The sequence below is a fragment of the Melanotaenia boesemani genome, chromosome 19 (genome assembly GCF_017639745.1).
Source record: "Melanotaenia boesemani isolate fMelBoe1 chromosome 19, fMelBoe1.pri, whole genome shotgun sequence".
NCBI classification, from domain to species: Eukaryota; Metazoa; Chordata; class Actinopteri; order Atheriniformes; family Melanotaeniidae; genus Melanotaenia; species Melanotaenia boesemani.
Window position 1 is genome coordinate 13,524,096 of NC_055700.1, and position 16,528 is coordinate 13,540,623.

General features: G+C 38.7%; 1 protein-coding gene across 4 annotated transcripts in view; it reads left to right on the forward strand.

The window, feature by feature from the left end:
* LOC121629820 (astrotactin-2-like) overlaps positions 1-16,528 on the forward strand; it is a 300,171-nt gene that overhangs the window by 237,716 nt on the left and 45,927 nt on the right. For all 4 annotated transcript variants that reach the window (XM_041969617.1, XM_041969618.1, XM_041969619.1 and 1 more), the window contains 3 exons: positions 1,994-2,316; positions 10,513-10,646; positions 14,780-14,928. In XM_041969617.1, coding sequence (XP_041825551.1) covers positions 1,994-2,316; positions 10,513-10,646; positions 14,780-14,928 — 606 coding nt within the window. The remainder of the gene's footprint in view (positions 1-1,993; positions 2,317-10,512; positions 10,647-14,779; positions 14,929-16,528) is intronic.

Genomic DNA, 16,528 nt, shown 5'->3' on the forward strand with positions numbered 1-16,528 from the left:
AGAATATAAACCTAGCAGAACTCTTAAATTCAAAGACTCAGGTCAACTAGTCCAGACCACAGTCCAGACTAAACATGGAGAAGCAGCATTTAGCTGTTAAGCTGCAAACAAGTGGAACAAACAGCCAATTGAGATTAAACTTTCACCAAATATAGAGACATTTAAATCCAGGTTAAAAACATTTATTTTCTCATGCACCTATACACCCAATCTGCATGGTAATTTTTAACTCATCATGCTTTTAATAACTTTAATTCAATGTATTATTTTATTGTGATTTTTGCTTTTTGTTCCTGCATTTCACTACTTTTTTATGCTTTCTTTGCACCATCTGTAATGCTTGTAATGTTTTATGTTAAGTACACGGAATTGTCTTGTACATGAAATGTGCTGTACAAATAAACTTGCCCTGCCTTGCCATAACAGAGCAGTTTAGATTAACTGACATACAGATATTTGTGCTGCACCAATAGTTTGTTTTAAAATAAATTCAGTATAAAAAGAACAGAGTCCTAAACAAGCTGTGAATAACAAAGCTATGAGCATATATGCCTGTGAGGATCTAATACAGTGTAACAAAAACTGTAGTAAAGTTCCAAGTAAGATGATTTACCTGAGACATTTGCAGCTATGTAGACAGATAACCAAATGGCATGTGTCCTTAAGAAGTTATTGTGCTGCACCCACCTATAAAGGCCCTCCCTTTTAGCTTGTTTACACCCTTATAGCCTGTTTGACCCTTTAACTGTTAGTAACGCACAAACACACACAGAGGGTAACTCACAAAGGCAAACATAAATACAGTCACTTCTCTTTCAAACACAAACTCAAAGAGGTCGCAGCTGCACCTGAGGACATGAATGGTGGGGGTCATGTCCTCTTCTTATTGGGTTTTCTTTTTTCTATTTTAATTTTTAATCGTAATATTGAAATCTGGAATTTCAAGGTCCTAAGATTATAATTTTTATGAAATAACTTAACATTACAAATGGAAGTACTAGTATGAGCCTTAGGAAGATGGTTTCAAGATAGTTATAACTATTAGAAGAGTCATTGTTGAAAGAACTTCATTTAACATATATATATATATATAATTAGTCACTTAAAAGCAACTTTACTTATAGCATAAATTACATATTTTCTAATAACTCTATTTTCTCTTTCTTTTTGCATAACTTTTTTTTTCCTTAGAAGTAATTAAGGAAAGGATTTTAAATGTTGACCTTAGCCTACAGATGCTTTTTTTTTTCTATTCGACCTCTTTTTATTTATTTACTCATGTCTGCATAAACTAATGCAGTCATCAGTCAATCCATGTATTTATGTTAAAGTGAGTTACGTTTGACTTTAGCATTCCTTATGCATCAAGGTTTATCCACAATTTGCAGCCCAGACTGATGATGCATCACATCTCAGTGTTGCAGTATGAGCCAAACTTTAATGCTCTTCTTGTTATTAGAAAGAAAGTCACTCATTTTGATGGATTACATTTGTATTTTCTGCTCTTTTAAAAGTAAATGTGCCATGTCATCAAAAATAGCAGATCTGCTCCACTTAAATATGTGGCCTTATGTGTCTAATTATTTAAATAACTCATTAGCAAACTCATCCACTCTTACACCACTCCTGCTTCTGCTACTGCTTTGTTTGTTTTTTTTTCTTGCTTATGATTGGAAAGAATCCTCCAAAGTTCAGTAAGAATATCAAACCTTCTCCACCTTATCCCCTTCACCATTTGTCCTGTTTCACTATTTGTAAACTGACCGCATCAAGGAATTAGGTCTGTTTTCGCTATTTCTCTCTCTTGCGAGTAAATCCAAGGGAATCTTTATATATCTTTAGTACTCTATTTAAAGTTGCCTCAATGTCATGACTTACTCCTAAAATGAATGAAAATTGTTATTGTTAATTGCTTATTGGTATTTCTCTTTCTCTTCATCCCTTACTGACCATAAATACATCCTTTCTCTTCCAATGCTATCTACTCTGCCAGAGGCAACGGACCAGGGAGTTGGCCTTGGAGGGCGCCGTGAGCTTAAATCAGTTCCCTTCATCAACTACCTGTCGGCTCTGCAGAAGAGCCAGTTGTTGTCTGATGACTTGGTGAATGGCGTAGAGATCCGCTGCGAGGAAAAGGGCAGCTGTCCATCTGGCTGCCACCTGTGCCATCACCAGGCCATGATGGGAGGCGTGTCAGGGAGAGGCCGCAATGCTAACAGCAGGAGTGGAGAGCAGCCTTCACCCATCCCTGTCCTGCTGGAAGTCAGCCGTGTCGTGCCCCTTTACAGCCTGGTCCAAGACAACGTCACCAAAGAGGTGAGAACAAAACGTGGGAGTAGGAAACTATGCGTGTGCTTCTGCAGGTGTGCAAATGCATGTAGGTGTGTATGTGTGTGTGTGTGTGCGTGCACATGAAGAGAGAGGACAGACTAAGATCAAAATCAAAGAATTCCTATAGATGTGAAGGATCTACATGCTCCTTGGAATTATTATAACTTTTTCTAATGGGTCTCAATTCTGTGCTTGGTTTTTCTTGAAATCTGACATTTGAAAGATGGATTAATAATATGAAACCTAGCATGTCTTACTTAACAAGCAATCTCATGCCATTAGATGGTGGCGTCATCCTTTCTGACTGTACATATTTTTATTCTGTAAAGCATTGAACTGCTGCAGTCATAACACTTCCCCTGTAGATGGCATTAGTTGGTTAACTTTGACCACTGGAAATGAGTACTGTAATACAGAGGGCTTAAAAAAGATGACATCATGGTTTTCTCTTGTGGGGAAGTCGGTGTGTATACATGTGAGGTGTGTGTGTGTGTGTATATATATATATATATATATATATATATATGTGTGTGTGTGTGTGTGTGTGTGTGTGTGTGTGTATCTGTGTCTAAACAAGCATGCGCAGCTGAATGTAATATCAGCTTAATGACCACATGCCGTGTTTATGATTCATCCAGTATGAAAAGTCTTTCGATCTTTTTACAGTGAAAGTTAATCATATCAGATTTGTTTTCCAGAAGCTAATTTAGGAGGAGGCTCTGGCTTCACTTGACATTTAGTTGACCACATTTTGCCCTGTTTGTGCTTCATTTTGCATTCCGTCTTCTGACCTAACATCTGGTGTTTGTATGCTGTGTATGCGAATGCAGGTGACTCACTCAACAAACAGCAGAGTGGATCATTCTCCAGATAACCAATCACTGAATTATCATACCTTAATAAAGATATATTTATACATAGATGAATGCACTCAAGATAACACATGCACAGCATTACCCTCTGTACGTGCCACCCATGACAAGCACCAGAGTTCCAAAGAAAAGAATTTGCAATCAATACCAGACGGCCCATAGTGGGCTTCGTCGATACCTAAGCGTGAGGAAAAGCAAAATGTCTCTTTTCCCGCTCTTCCAAACACCTCACTACCCATCCTTCTCTCTCCCCCAACTCTCCCGTGGTCTTTTGGGGACTTGGAGAGTGAGATGTATTAGGAGGAGGAGAAGGGCTAGACTGCAGTGGATCGCTCTGGCAAGCCCTTCTGAGGTAGCTTGAGGCAGGATTATTAGCTTCTTATTGATGTCATCGACCTCTAGGGAGGGAGGGGAGTCCATCACTCTGCTCCTCTTTTTCTCGCTTTCTCCTCTCTTCTTTGCCACAGCTGCCACTAGTCAGAATGGCACATACGTATATTGCATTAGAGGCGAGCGGCAACCTGCCCATCCACACACAGAGCCGCTCTTTATCTCTCTGTCTTTGTGTGTGTCTGTCTCACATGCACACAATTTTGCTTGAGACTATCTTTCTACTTGGCTGAGTCTATCAGGAAAGACAGCTGCCATGTTACAAAAGCTTTTTCAGAAATGAGGTTCCTTTTTCTTTCACCCTAAATCCATGGAAGTAATCAAAATAGAAGCTTAGTAGTTCAGTTTCTGATTAGGTGGCCGAAGATCGTATCTGTATGTATGTATACCTATTTGTATGCATGTGTCTGTGAATGCGTACTGTCTGGCTTCAATGGATCTGTCACTCTTTCCTTTGCTCCCTTCCTCCCTCTTTTCTCAGCTACTGGCATCTTTTTGTGACCTCACCCAGACTGCATGACTGTTTGACAGGACATGTCATGTCCCTTTCATATCTATCGCATAATAAGCCAGAGGGGTATATTGCCCTTTCTCTGTAAAGACCACAACAAAAAATGAAATGAAACTGAATTAAATAGTAGAAATACTAAACCTGGTACCTTCTTTTTAGCTTTCTTGGTGTTTCTTAGTATTTTCCATATGTATCATCGGGACTTATATTACCAAGAGCTGGTGAAGAATAAGGAGAAACTAATATCTGGAAGACTGATTATATCAGTTAATACTGTGAGGTTGCCCAAATATTACTTAAACATGTTGATTTGATATGCCCAAGTAGAGGAGAAAAAAGCATATATTTATATTATATAGTTTTTTCTCTTTATTTTTTTAACTGACCCATTTAAATGCAATGACATATGTTGATGCTTTTATTGTCTTAGTATTAGAGGTGGATTTTTACTTGTAAAAATAACTCATTGAAATCGTTATCGTCTTTACTCATATGGGACAACTTTGTTTTGCATTTGGTAGTTTAGGTTTGAGTTTTACTCCATCTTTGTCTTGGAAGCAAATGCTTCTCTATGTTCTGCCTTTTTTTATTTAAACTTGGTGCTGACTTGAGTTTGACTGGAACCCCTTGTGGAGTTGGATTGGACATGACCGAGGTAGACCTGATGCGTCCATGCAAATACACACGAACGCACAATGACTCCCGCAGACTGTTTCAGTGCCAGGGAAAAATACATCAGTCCATAAATAAATAAGCTTACGCCTGTGGTGCTTGCCAGTAGTTCTGTGTCTTGTGTTGCTTTGACTGAATTATGGCAAACCTTTTGAACAAATTGGTTGTGAGTCTAATGGGACAGAATGCTCTATACTGTGCAGATTGCTTGCTGCTATGCTCCCACCAGTACTGCAGCCCAACAAAAGCACCGTCTCTACCATTTTGAGTGGGGCAGATCGAAGGTGGCAGCAGGGTTTAGCAGCAGAGGAGAGTAGTTATAGAAAGCAAGTTGCATGCAGTTAAAGTATGTGAGAGACTCTGCCCTTTTTTAAATAGCTAACTAGTGACTTCTTGAAGTCTTAAAACCAGAGACATCAATAGACATTTTGAATCAACATGTTGATCTCATTGGCTTTCACTGCAGCCACTTTTGGTTCTTGTATGTTGTGAGTCTCTAGGTCTTTAACCTGGTCTTCTGCAAATGGACAACAGCTCAGCTCAGTTATACTGAGATCAAACGCCCAAAGGGCTGTTGGGTTGTTTTCCTGCTGAATGATATAAAGTCATCAAAATAGATTTGATGTACTTGCATGAATCTGAGGCCACAGATTGCCTCAGTCCATTTCAGCACACATCCTGTAAAAGGAAAATGTCAGTTTACTCTGCAGAATGGATGCCTGAACTATTATAAAACCATCACCTTGCTTAACAGGTGCGGTGATCATGGGTCATGAGGATTTTATTCAACACTTTTCTATTACTGTTATTTTAGCTAGAATTGAGTTCTGTCTTCAATTTTTTTTATTCCATAATAAAAGTTTGTTTCTGACTACACTGATTTTCTTTAGTTTTCCTTTATCATGCACAAGGTTGTACAGTAAGGCACAAAATTTGAGCTCTTCGGTCCATATGACTGGTATTTTTTTATTTTCTACAAGTAAGTCCCTGTAAGAATAAAACAACAACAAAAAAAAGAATAAAAGAAAGAAAAAAAGAAACTATAGATGTTTGGAGTGTAGCTTAGATATATATGAAAAATCTCTTCCTTCATAATTAAGCTCTTCAGTGATTGAGTTTCCTCTTTAGCTTATAGTGACAAACAGCCTCTTCTAGTTCAGTCTAAATGGCTACCTTCAATTCTTGGTTCATTCTGAGTCGTGTGAGCTCTTTTGTACATAAACTCAGCTTAAAATTAAATACAGCTGGTCAAACATTTAGTAATCATATGCAATTATTCATTCATTTGGGAAATTCGGAAACTCTGTGTTAAATGTTTTGTGTCTCAATATTAGTAGAAATCAACCTTAGCTAAATCTGAGTTTTGGAACTCAAATATCTGACCCTAAAAAAAAAAAACAAACAAAATTGTTCAACTGTCTTCGTTTACAATATTGGATTTTGTACATGGGATATTTGGATAGTACTCATTTAGTTTGCTTCCATCATTAAATCTTCCATCTTAAATTTATGTAAGAATAGGATACCTGAAAAAGCAACACACCCTGAATACTGTGGTTAACTTTGGGTAATTATCTACCACACAGCTCAGGCCAGCACTTTTTGCAGTCTAATGCACATATAAACTTTGATTCCTGGAACGTCGCTGCAGTACAGAGGAGAGTGCATGCTCCTATATGATAGATCATTAAGCAGATTTATACACACTCTGTGTGGCCAGTATATACTATGTACTTGTCAAAACCCACAAAGCATTAATTACATCAGCAGTAATTCAGACTTTGTGCATTACATAAAACTAAACTGGCAACCCTGCCAAACCTTCCTCTCCTATTACAAAGACAAAGATGAAACAGCCATAACAAAACTTCTGTGTTCACGTAGTCCATGTGCTCTGACATGAACGATATCCATTCCATTAACAGCTTGATTTGCAGATTTTCAAGTTCATCTTAAAACAACAGTCAAATAAAAATGTAGCCCACTCTACTCACTGTAAACATCAGACATACTTTTAAAAGATGAATTGAAGTGTGCATGCACTGTCCCTTAGTGTGAGTTTTAATCAGCGCTGCTCTGTTTAGTGTTGTGGAAGCTGGTTTGGCTACATGTGCTCATTAGTGCATGTGAGTTCATTGAGCAGTCTAAAGCAGGCTAACTGACTCCACTGAATAAACCATGTATCTTGATAGAAAAACCTCCCCAATATCTCTTGGATATATATTTCTTTCTTTGTGGATACGCTTTATCTAGGAGAGCAATCAGTTTAAAGGACTCCAAGTTAGATTTTAGTTTAGTTTAAGTGTGTTTGAGATTTGGATTCTTCTGCTCTGTTGCAACGTGTGTTTTCTCCATGTTTTTGTATTCTACCATTTGTTTCTTGGCAGCTCTAATTAGTCCAAAATATTGTCGGACAGAGCTGCCATTCCAAACACTCATCCTAAAATTACATTTAAGGGGTTTTGTTTTACATGGTAATCACATATCAACCTTTAGGTGAACTAACCCTTCTGTTGCTCAAAGTGTCCCATTTCCTGGAAGTGCTACCTCTGATAAGGTTCCTAGAAACATCCCATTGGCTCCTTTGTTAACACCATTACCCTTGAATGATTGGAAAGGCCACATAGATCTACGGATGTGTGCGCACACAAACACACACACAGATGTGTGTTCTGACTTAGACCACCACTGGTGATTATCTTATAAATCAATACTGTGGGCCAGCTGGCCAGTGTTTTTGTGTATTAGCCTCTGAATACGGACAGTAATTTGGTCAGCATAGACTAGACAAACAGATTAATACATTAAAGAAGTCACAATGGCCTCACTTGCCTTCTTGTAAGTCACGACTGACTTCTATGAAAGTGAAAGGTCCACATTGTGTTTTGGTGCCAGTGAGTCTGCAGGGTCTAAATGACGTCAAGGCTTGGAATTTGTGTGACTGGAATTGTTGTTGATGCTCTCTGGTCTTGTTGTTCATTGCTCTTGTGTAATGTACAAAGCAGGAAGATTACATTTCAGCTAAATCCATTCACTATCGGTAAGGTCAATGGAGATGAATTGTGGCATATTTGTGAAATGGAAGATCCATGTATCCATCGTAACAACGAGGACTTTGTCAGTCTCTGAAAGCAAATATGTCATGGCTGTTCATATTCTGTCTTGCCCTGCCACAGTCAATGTTCAGATAAACGCCTTCTTGTCAAAACACCTTCTATTCTAATATGAAGCATAAGATAAGTTTTGTTTCATATATCTATGTGGTCAGATCTCAATGTGAAGGGTATCGATCTGTGGTATTCTGGGAAATGCATAACCTGTAACTAATCAATAAAGCATAGGGAAAACCTGTCTTGTCAATCATGCTCTATCTAGTATCTGCACTAAAAATTGAAGTAATCAGACCCGAGCCTTTCATTGAGTTTGTTCATCTCACTAAAAGATTTTCCTTACTAACCCAAGTTGTTTTTCACTTGCATCCGAAGTACATGTGTCTTTCATCACCACCACTCATTTGACATGTTATTACTTTCTATTTACCAGCTAACTATTTCTTTTTTGTTTCTTTCTGTAAACCATCACTGTTTTATGCTCCCCACCCAACTCCCCACCTCATTCCCTAAACCACAATTAGATTCACTGTTTACCCAGTGGAGACTGGCTTGCATTACTCTTCAAACATAAACATGGTGGTAATCGCTTTGTCTGTTTTTCACATGTGCAGCCATGCAATCAAGCGCACAGACCCATATGGGGTTTTTCTAGGAATCTGATGGTGGTAAACGCATGGCAGTCTTGTGGTCTTTCTCTCTTTTGCCCCTTCTATTGAAGGTCATTTCTCATATTTGTCTAGTCTTTGTGCGTGCATACACCCCAAGCCCCCCCCTTTTTTTTGGTGTGTATGTGTGTTGCCTTTGTCTGTGGCCTGCTTCCCATCGACTTGGGGTGGCAAAATTCCTGCTGCTGTTGTCTTCCGGCAGCAGTTACCACATGGAATCAGGCAAGGGGGGGAGAAATGTTATAACGTTTTTTGTTTTTTTTTTAGTTTTTTTTTTTAGTTTTCCATGGGTTATTGTATAGCCACCTATTACAGTCCATGCTACAATAACTGCTCATTCAGCATTCAGCATGCTCATTTAGAGGGACTGTTTAATGCGAAAGCCTCAAATGTTCAGATACCCCCCCCCCCCCTCCATTACTTCCAGTAAAGTGCATAATAGCTTTAGGAGCTCGAGTTCTCCTTTTCACACTTTTGTATCTTGTTCACCATGTTGAGTTTTTACTGTCCTGTATGCTACTGTCTCTCCAGCATCACCCTCTTTTATAAATTCTTTTCCTCTGTCTTTCCTCTGCTGCTCATGTAGGTCGCTTGCACTCTTGAGGTACTTTTCCTTGAGTGAAAGGGAGTCGTATTGGTAGAAGTCAGTTCCTGTGAAACTCTGTTGAGCTTCCATTTCAGCTAACAATGCAGTGCTGTAAAAATGCTAACATCAGCTTCTAAGTTCACATCACTCTTTTATTTATTTATTTTTTTTGGCAAAGCTGTCTGCCTTTGTCAATACTATAAGCGAAATCATCTCTAAATGTCACTTCATCTAATCAACACACTGCAGAAATCTTCTTTGGCATTTCTCCAATGAAATGAAACAGCCATCCGTGGAAATCAATCATTAATTGGAGTTTGTGTGTACATCCTGCATGCATGGAGTTCTTAGATATATATGTCATCTCATCACTTGCTTTACTTTCTGATAAGTGAATGTCATGGTGCATCGACATAAAGGAGGGGCTTTCGTCTGCTGTTTGTTGGACGCCTGGTACCCAATGATAATGTTTCCGCATGATTCTTCCAAACCTTTTTTTTGCAACCATGATCAAGCACATTGCCAAAGTGGTATGCATGAGGCAGCACCACCAACGAGTTAGAGCATATAAATAACTGAGAGCTCCATTGATCCGTCATGTGATGGGGGAGCAAGAGTGCTTGTGAACTCCCTTGAACTTACTCTATATCATGCCTGTGGCTTTAGGGAAAGCCCTGACATTATACTTTATTGCTTTGACGGTTATATTGGCATTTTGCTGCCTTTTAGAGGATGACTGAGGTTCTACCTTTGATTTTTTTTTTTCCTTCATCTGTAAATGAAGCAGCACAAGGAGATGTTGGTAGATGATGTCACCTCTTAATGTCTCACTACCCTCCCCCTCCATCCCCATCGGAGTCAGACTTGCAGCGACATGGATCTCACATACAAACGCATGGTTGAGGAGTGACACAGCTCTAACATCTCCATTATAAAAACCACATGGAAATATGATATCGCACTGTAAGCTTGTCAGTGTGACTAAGGTGCTCCTGCCTTCTGGTAATTGGTCACTGTTTAAGATGTATGTGGGAGAAAAGTGTACATGTGCGGCTCTGTATCTATCCCTCTAAAACTAATTTTGAGCTGTAGACATTTTGGGCATCCTAACTTCTTCAAGTGGCAGTAATGCTAAAACTCTGATAGCTGTTGTTTATTTTAGGGGACATTCAATAAGTGTTTATGTTCAGTAAAAAGTCATTATATGGACAGAAGATGTGCTCGTGCCCATATGCATGTGTGGATGTATGGAGGGTAATGATGGAAAGAGAAGGTAGGTGGGGTGGTAGACGGGGGTGGGGTAATCTTAGATTGACAGTGAGCACATATTCCAAGAGATAATTGCATTTCTCTCACCTGTTACCCTTTACAGGCCTTCAAGAGCGCCACAATGAGCTCATACTGGTGTGCTGGAAAGGGCGATGTCATTGATAACTGGTGTCGCTGTGACCTGAGTGCCTTCAGCAAAGATGGCCTACCTAACTGCAGTCCCCTTAGGCAGCCAATGTAAGTGTGAGGTGACACCATGACACCTAGGGATCCATGCACAAAAGAGGGTTTCTGGATGCATGCACTGATGCACATGGATATACACACACATACTGTATGCACACATACCTGCCTTTACTGACTCCTGGGGCACTTAAGAAAGTTGTAGACACAAGCTCAGTCCCTGAAGTTCTAATAACTGTCAGTCAGCTTCTACACTCCCCTGAAAAGAACATGGTCTCATTCAAGGTGTCCTAATAATACTCTTGAGGGCTTTTGTGACTCATCCACTTCAGCAATTGTTGCTGTGAGAACTTCTAAAAAGAGACAGTAAGTTGAAAGAGCAAGACTTCAGAGGATAACACAGAATGAAAATACATTTGCATTTCAGGTAATTTAGGCTATATATGCCAGAGCTATGATATATATATATATATATATATATATATATATATATATATATATATATATATGGTTAGCACCACAGCCTCACAGCAAGAAGGTCGCTGGTTTGAATCTCGGCGTGGGGGAAGTTCGAACCTTGAGGGCAGTGGCCTTTCTGTGTGGAGTTTGCATGTTCTCCCCGTGTATGCGTGGGTTCTCACCGGGTACTCCGGCTTCCTCCCACCGTCTAAAGACATGCATGTTAGTTTAATTGATTACTCTAAATTCTCCCTAGGAGTGTGTGCGAATGCGAATGGTTGTTTGTCCCCTATGTGTTGGCCCTGCGATGGACTGGCGACCTGTCCAGAGTGTACCTGCCTCTCACCTGTTAATGCTGGGATAGGCCAAGCGGTACAGAGAATGAATGAATGAATATATATATATATATATATATATATATATATTATATATATATATTAGGGGTGGGTTTTGAACACATTAATCATGATTAATCATGATTAATTAATTACAAAAAAGTTATTGTGTTAAAAAAAAATTAACACATTTAATTGCAGTTTGCGTTCCAAACAATGCTGAACGTTTGTTAGTGCACAATTTCTGGTACACCGATTAAATTGAGACACGTTCGGCTAAATCAATGTTGCTCATTTACCTACTTTGGTGCTATATTTAGCAAGTTTTCAGACCCATCTAGTGACTATTTCAAAGAAGCAACCAGTGACAAATCTAGTATCTTTTTCTGGTGATATTGGAGACTTTTGGAGACTGACGTGAATGCACAGATACTTCGTATCAATGACCAGATTGAAAATGAAACGTGTAACACAGCTGCTGGCTCATCCCTTCCTGGCTTACAGTCAGCTATTAATGCCTATTAATGAAGAGTGTAGAAGAAAACATTTAAAAAGTTAAAAGTACTGTAACATGTTGTGGACTCTTAATTAGAAAACACCTTGAGCTGCTAGTTAAAGTACTTAAATGAGTAGTCCACCCTAAATGTGTCTATTGACCTGTAAATAACATAGTGTTACTTCATTGTGATGAAAACCACCTATACTGTTGATAAAAATGTGCACTGTTTAATTTTTATCAAAAAACGGGACTTTTGTGGGTCAAAAAATTGCTCACAATGCCCCCTACAGGGTAAAATCAGGTTTTGCTTTTTGTGATGTTGAGCCATATTTGAGCCGTACTTGGTGCTTCTCTATGTCACAAGAAAATTTTGAAAACCCCACAGCCCTCTCCTACACAAGCAAATAGGCGGGTTGTTGCCTTGCTTGGCAACGCCTATGATCAGATGTGAACCTATATGGTGTAGATTTCCTAGTTTTAGAGTTCTATTCTTTCACTGATGAAATATTCTTGCAATGGGATGGATTTGTGCTTTTGAGGGGTGTAAAAGTTACACCGGACTTTATTCTTTACCAGCTGATCCTCATCTGGCGACAGACAGCAGCTCAAATCATGGCAGCAGCAACTTACAGCAGCACTTCCTGCAGCTGCCACAACCTGCTGCGAGCAACAGCGCTAACGACTCAGACTGATACGGTTAAGGACCACCTTGTTCTTCTGTAGCTGAGGGGATTCTGGAGGGGAACAGTCTTCCACCTTATGTACCAGTCTGTGGCGTAGGTGCTTTGTAAATCTCGCTTTCCATCTTGCTCCTGGCCGCTGAGCTGCTGACTGTCATTCAATCATTTCTGCCTGTGTGTCCCGACCCACCCACTCTCTGCTCCTTGATCAGCCCACATCTCACACCCCAATCCTTGTAGTTTCAAAATTTGGCAGTGGGTGGAGTTTCACAAAAAATTAGGGGGTTTAGTTACACTTTAAAAAGACACTTTAACTTTAGGTCTGTTCATCTTGGGCCCGGGATATTTTCTATTTATTTTTGTACTGTTTGGTATTGAAATTCTTTTTTTCAAATTTTTCCAGACATTACTAGATCTTGAGTTTACAATATTAATGTCTGTGTCTATTTTTTGACTCATTTAAATAAAAAAAGTTTTTGGGGCAAATATCGTTATGCGATTAAAATTTAATTAATCGATATTTGCCCCAAAAAACAGCATTTTATAATTTTAAAAATGTTAACTGGACATTAAAAGTGTCCAACTTTATTATTTTTAAATTTATTTTCAGGCAATTTTGATGTTCTTTGGTCAGATCTCCACATGAATTTGATAAACCCATTTTGATAATGTTTTCTTTGGCTTTGTGGTTGAAGAGCATTCTAATCAACATGATGGTCTTTAGGTCTATTTCACTGATTTTTTAAGACTTTTAGTTCTGAATTCTGATTGTTCACATCTTCAGGGCCACTTTGGCTGCATCCTCCAAGAATGTGCTGTTAGTTGTTGCAGTTTTGAAAGCTTCCTAAAGGCTATGTTTTTCTGCAAACTGCGTGAAGTTTCCTTTAGAATATTTATGTTCTCCTTTCCAAGGTTAGTCCATGTCAAAGGACTATCATTCTGATGAATCTGAGCTACTCGTCAACCAACATGATTGCTAATGCTTCAGCAGACACTGTAAAAGGATGGTCTCGGTGAACTGAAGGACTCTTAGCAAAAGCTGACCTTAACAAAGAAGAAAGTTTTTGTCATTAATTCTCTCATGAAATTGAATTTTTTGGTCACTGTGAGGTAGATTACATTTGGCAGGAGAGGTATTCATTCCAGCCAATGAGCAAGCCAACTATACTGAGGCATAAAACTGGCAGAAGAATTTTGCCATAGGCAGCACTGGATGTTCTAAACTTTAGAACATAGGGTTAATTTAATCATTGAGTCTTTAGAATCTAAAGAGTCAATGGTTAAATTTACAGTATCAATCAAACATTTGGACACACCTCCCTAATCAAGTCTAATGGGTAGGTGTATCCAAACTTTTGCGTGGTACAGTACGTTGAAAGCAATATTCTGATAATGAAACTATTGTTACACCCTTCTGTAAACAGTAGTCTAAATTTTTCTATGTAGACATCATGAGTTGTTTTTTTTTGGATGAGGGAGAATTTCAGCTTGACTCAAGCTCCATGTTTAGAAGAATATGGATGTAATTAAAACTTTGAACGTGTGCAAACATTGCAATTACATTGGAGGAGGAAGAGGGCATGAGTCATTACTCAGACTGTGCTCTTTAACGGGGAATATGAATAGAACAGTCTATCTGCAGCTCATCCTAGAATCATAATATAAATATTGTTTTATTTATTTTAAGATCAAAATCAGAATCCATGACATTGTACAAGAATAAGATAACAGCCCAATACCAACCAGACCAATACCAACATTTGGAGCAGCTCAGTCCAAGTCTGAGTCCAACTATATGTTGCTGGAGAAGTGTGATTCAAAATGTCAGTGGAGACCTATGACAAGCATGTTAGAAACTAAAAGATCAATTTGACAGCTGTAATGTCAAATATAAGCTATTACTGCCTCTTAAAATGACTGATTACAATTACGAATAAGTAGAGTTTTTTTTTTTTTTTTTTTGTTTTTTGGAGGGTTTTTTTTTGTTTGTTTGTTTTTTTTTTTTTTTTTTTTTTAAGCAAAGCTTAAAAATGTCAGAATAATTGAGTTTATTTCATTCATAGTTTCCTAGTGTATATGACCAAATATTTACGTGCATTCCAGACAGAGAAAACCAAGTAATAAAATCAAAACCAGGCATGGAAGTGAAGATTGCATGTCTCCTTTCTATATTTTTGTATGTTAAGCCATGTTTTCCATGTGTTGCATCATTAGTTTGCGCCTCGCCCCTTACCTGGAGCCCTCAAGCACAATGGTGGCCCTGGAGTGGACAGATGTGGAGCCTCTGATTGGCTGTAAAGTTTCCGACTACATTATCCAGCATAAACGAGTAGAAGATCCTTCAGAGGCAGAAGTCTACACAGGTAACGAAGCTTCAGTTGATTGTATTTTTGTATTTATTTATTTTTTTTATTTATTTATTTTTTTTTAACTTCCAGCCTTTATTTAAGGACTATCAGCAGAGATGGAGCAGCAGAGACTTAAATTTGGGACTTAGACTGAAGATGCACTTAAGTTGCATATAGAGTTACTTCAGACTTGACTTGGACTCCTTCCCAAAAGACTTCAGACTCAGAGATGGGGACTCAAGTCACACTTAAGTCACATATACAGTGACTTCAGATTTGAGTCAAACTATGGATTTGAGACTTGTGAACAATCTTATATTTTGAATGTTTTCTTTATCTTCTCTGTATCTTATCGCCTGTCTGCTGTACAGGATTTTTCTCCAGAGATTTTGCTGACATAATATACAGAAACACAGATGCGTATGCAGGCACAAACAATAAAAATCAGTGGTAAACCCAATGATCACATATGTTGCTGCCCTTTCATACAAATGACAAATAAAAGAGCAGCAAACTGCAACGTCTGTAGCATAAAAATTTAGGATACTGAATCCACCACATCTAAATTCACCTCCCACCTTCTAACACACCTGGAGAGGTTAAGTCACTGTAATATGAAACTTAAAGTTAGTATCCATATTAGCAATTAACTTAGCACCACAACAGCATTAGTGTTAGTGTGTTACTACCCTCATACCAAAGTTAAAGAGAAAGTTTTCCAATATTCAAGTTTTATTTTGATATTTTCTGCTTTCATCTCACATAAAGTTATCTAAACTTTTTTTTCCACATCATTAATAATTTTAGTATGTACTGAGGCATCAAATAGCACATTACTCAACTAAAACTTGTGACCTTGCCAGACTTGTGACTTAATTCATGCCTCAAAATTTAAGGCTTGACTTGGACTTACAACAAAAAATAATTGTGATCATCCTTGGCCAATAGTAATTCAATGATGACTAGATAATACATGGTTTAGGTCAAGATGGTGATGAAGAGAGTAAATGGACTAAATAAAGAGAGAAAAGTATAATACCGCCCAATGAATAAAGATGCTTGGTGAATTTATAAGAAAATTTAGGATTAGTGGAGCTATGGTTGTACTTGAGGGGAAATTAAGTGGAAGTTTTAGTGTGGAAACCGAACAGAAGCAAGACCTTATACAGACAGACAAAATGACGTGAGGCAATTTATCAGACACCATGTGGTGCTGACCATTGTGTTGGTGGGGGGTGGGGGTGGGGTGGGGGGGCTGGTCACTGTTGTGATGAGAGGTTGGGGTGAGTCAGAGGAAAGAGAAGAGCGAGATTTAATAATATTGGAGAAATGAGTGAGCCTGGAAAGGGCTGGCTTTAGACATCGGGAGGTATGGACAGGCCATCCATCACCCCTGAGAGGAGTGCTGATGAAGCGTGGGCACCAGTGAGCAAAGAGAGGCCACAGACAGCCAGACACAGGCATGCTGGCAGAGGTGAGGTACGAAGGGGCAGATGGTGAGGGTGACTCACTTTGCTATGTTCCAGTCACCACTATAAATCATGTTATAACAGAGAAAGTCCATATTCAGAGTCATTGTTATCAACTTTTTTTGCCTCATCTTTTCTAAATTTTA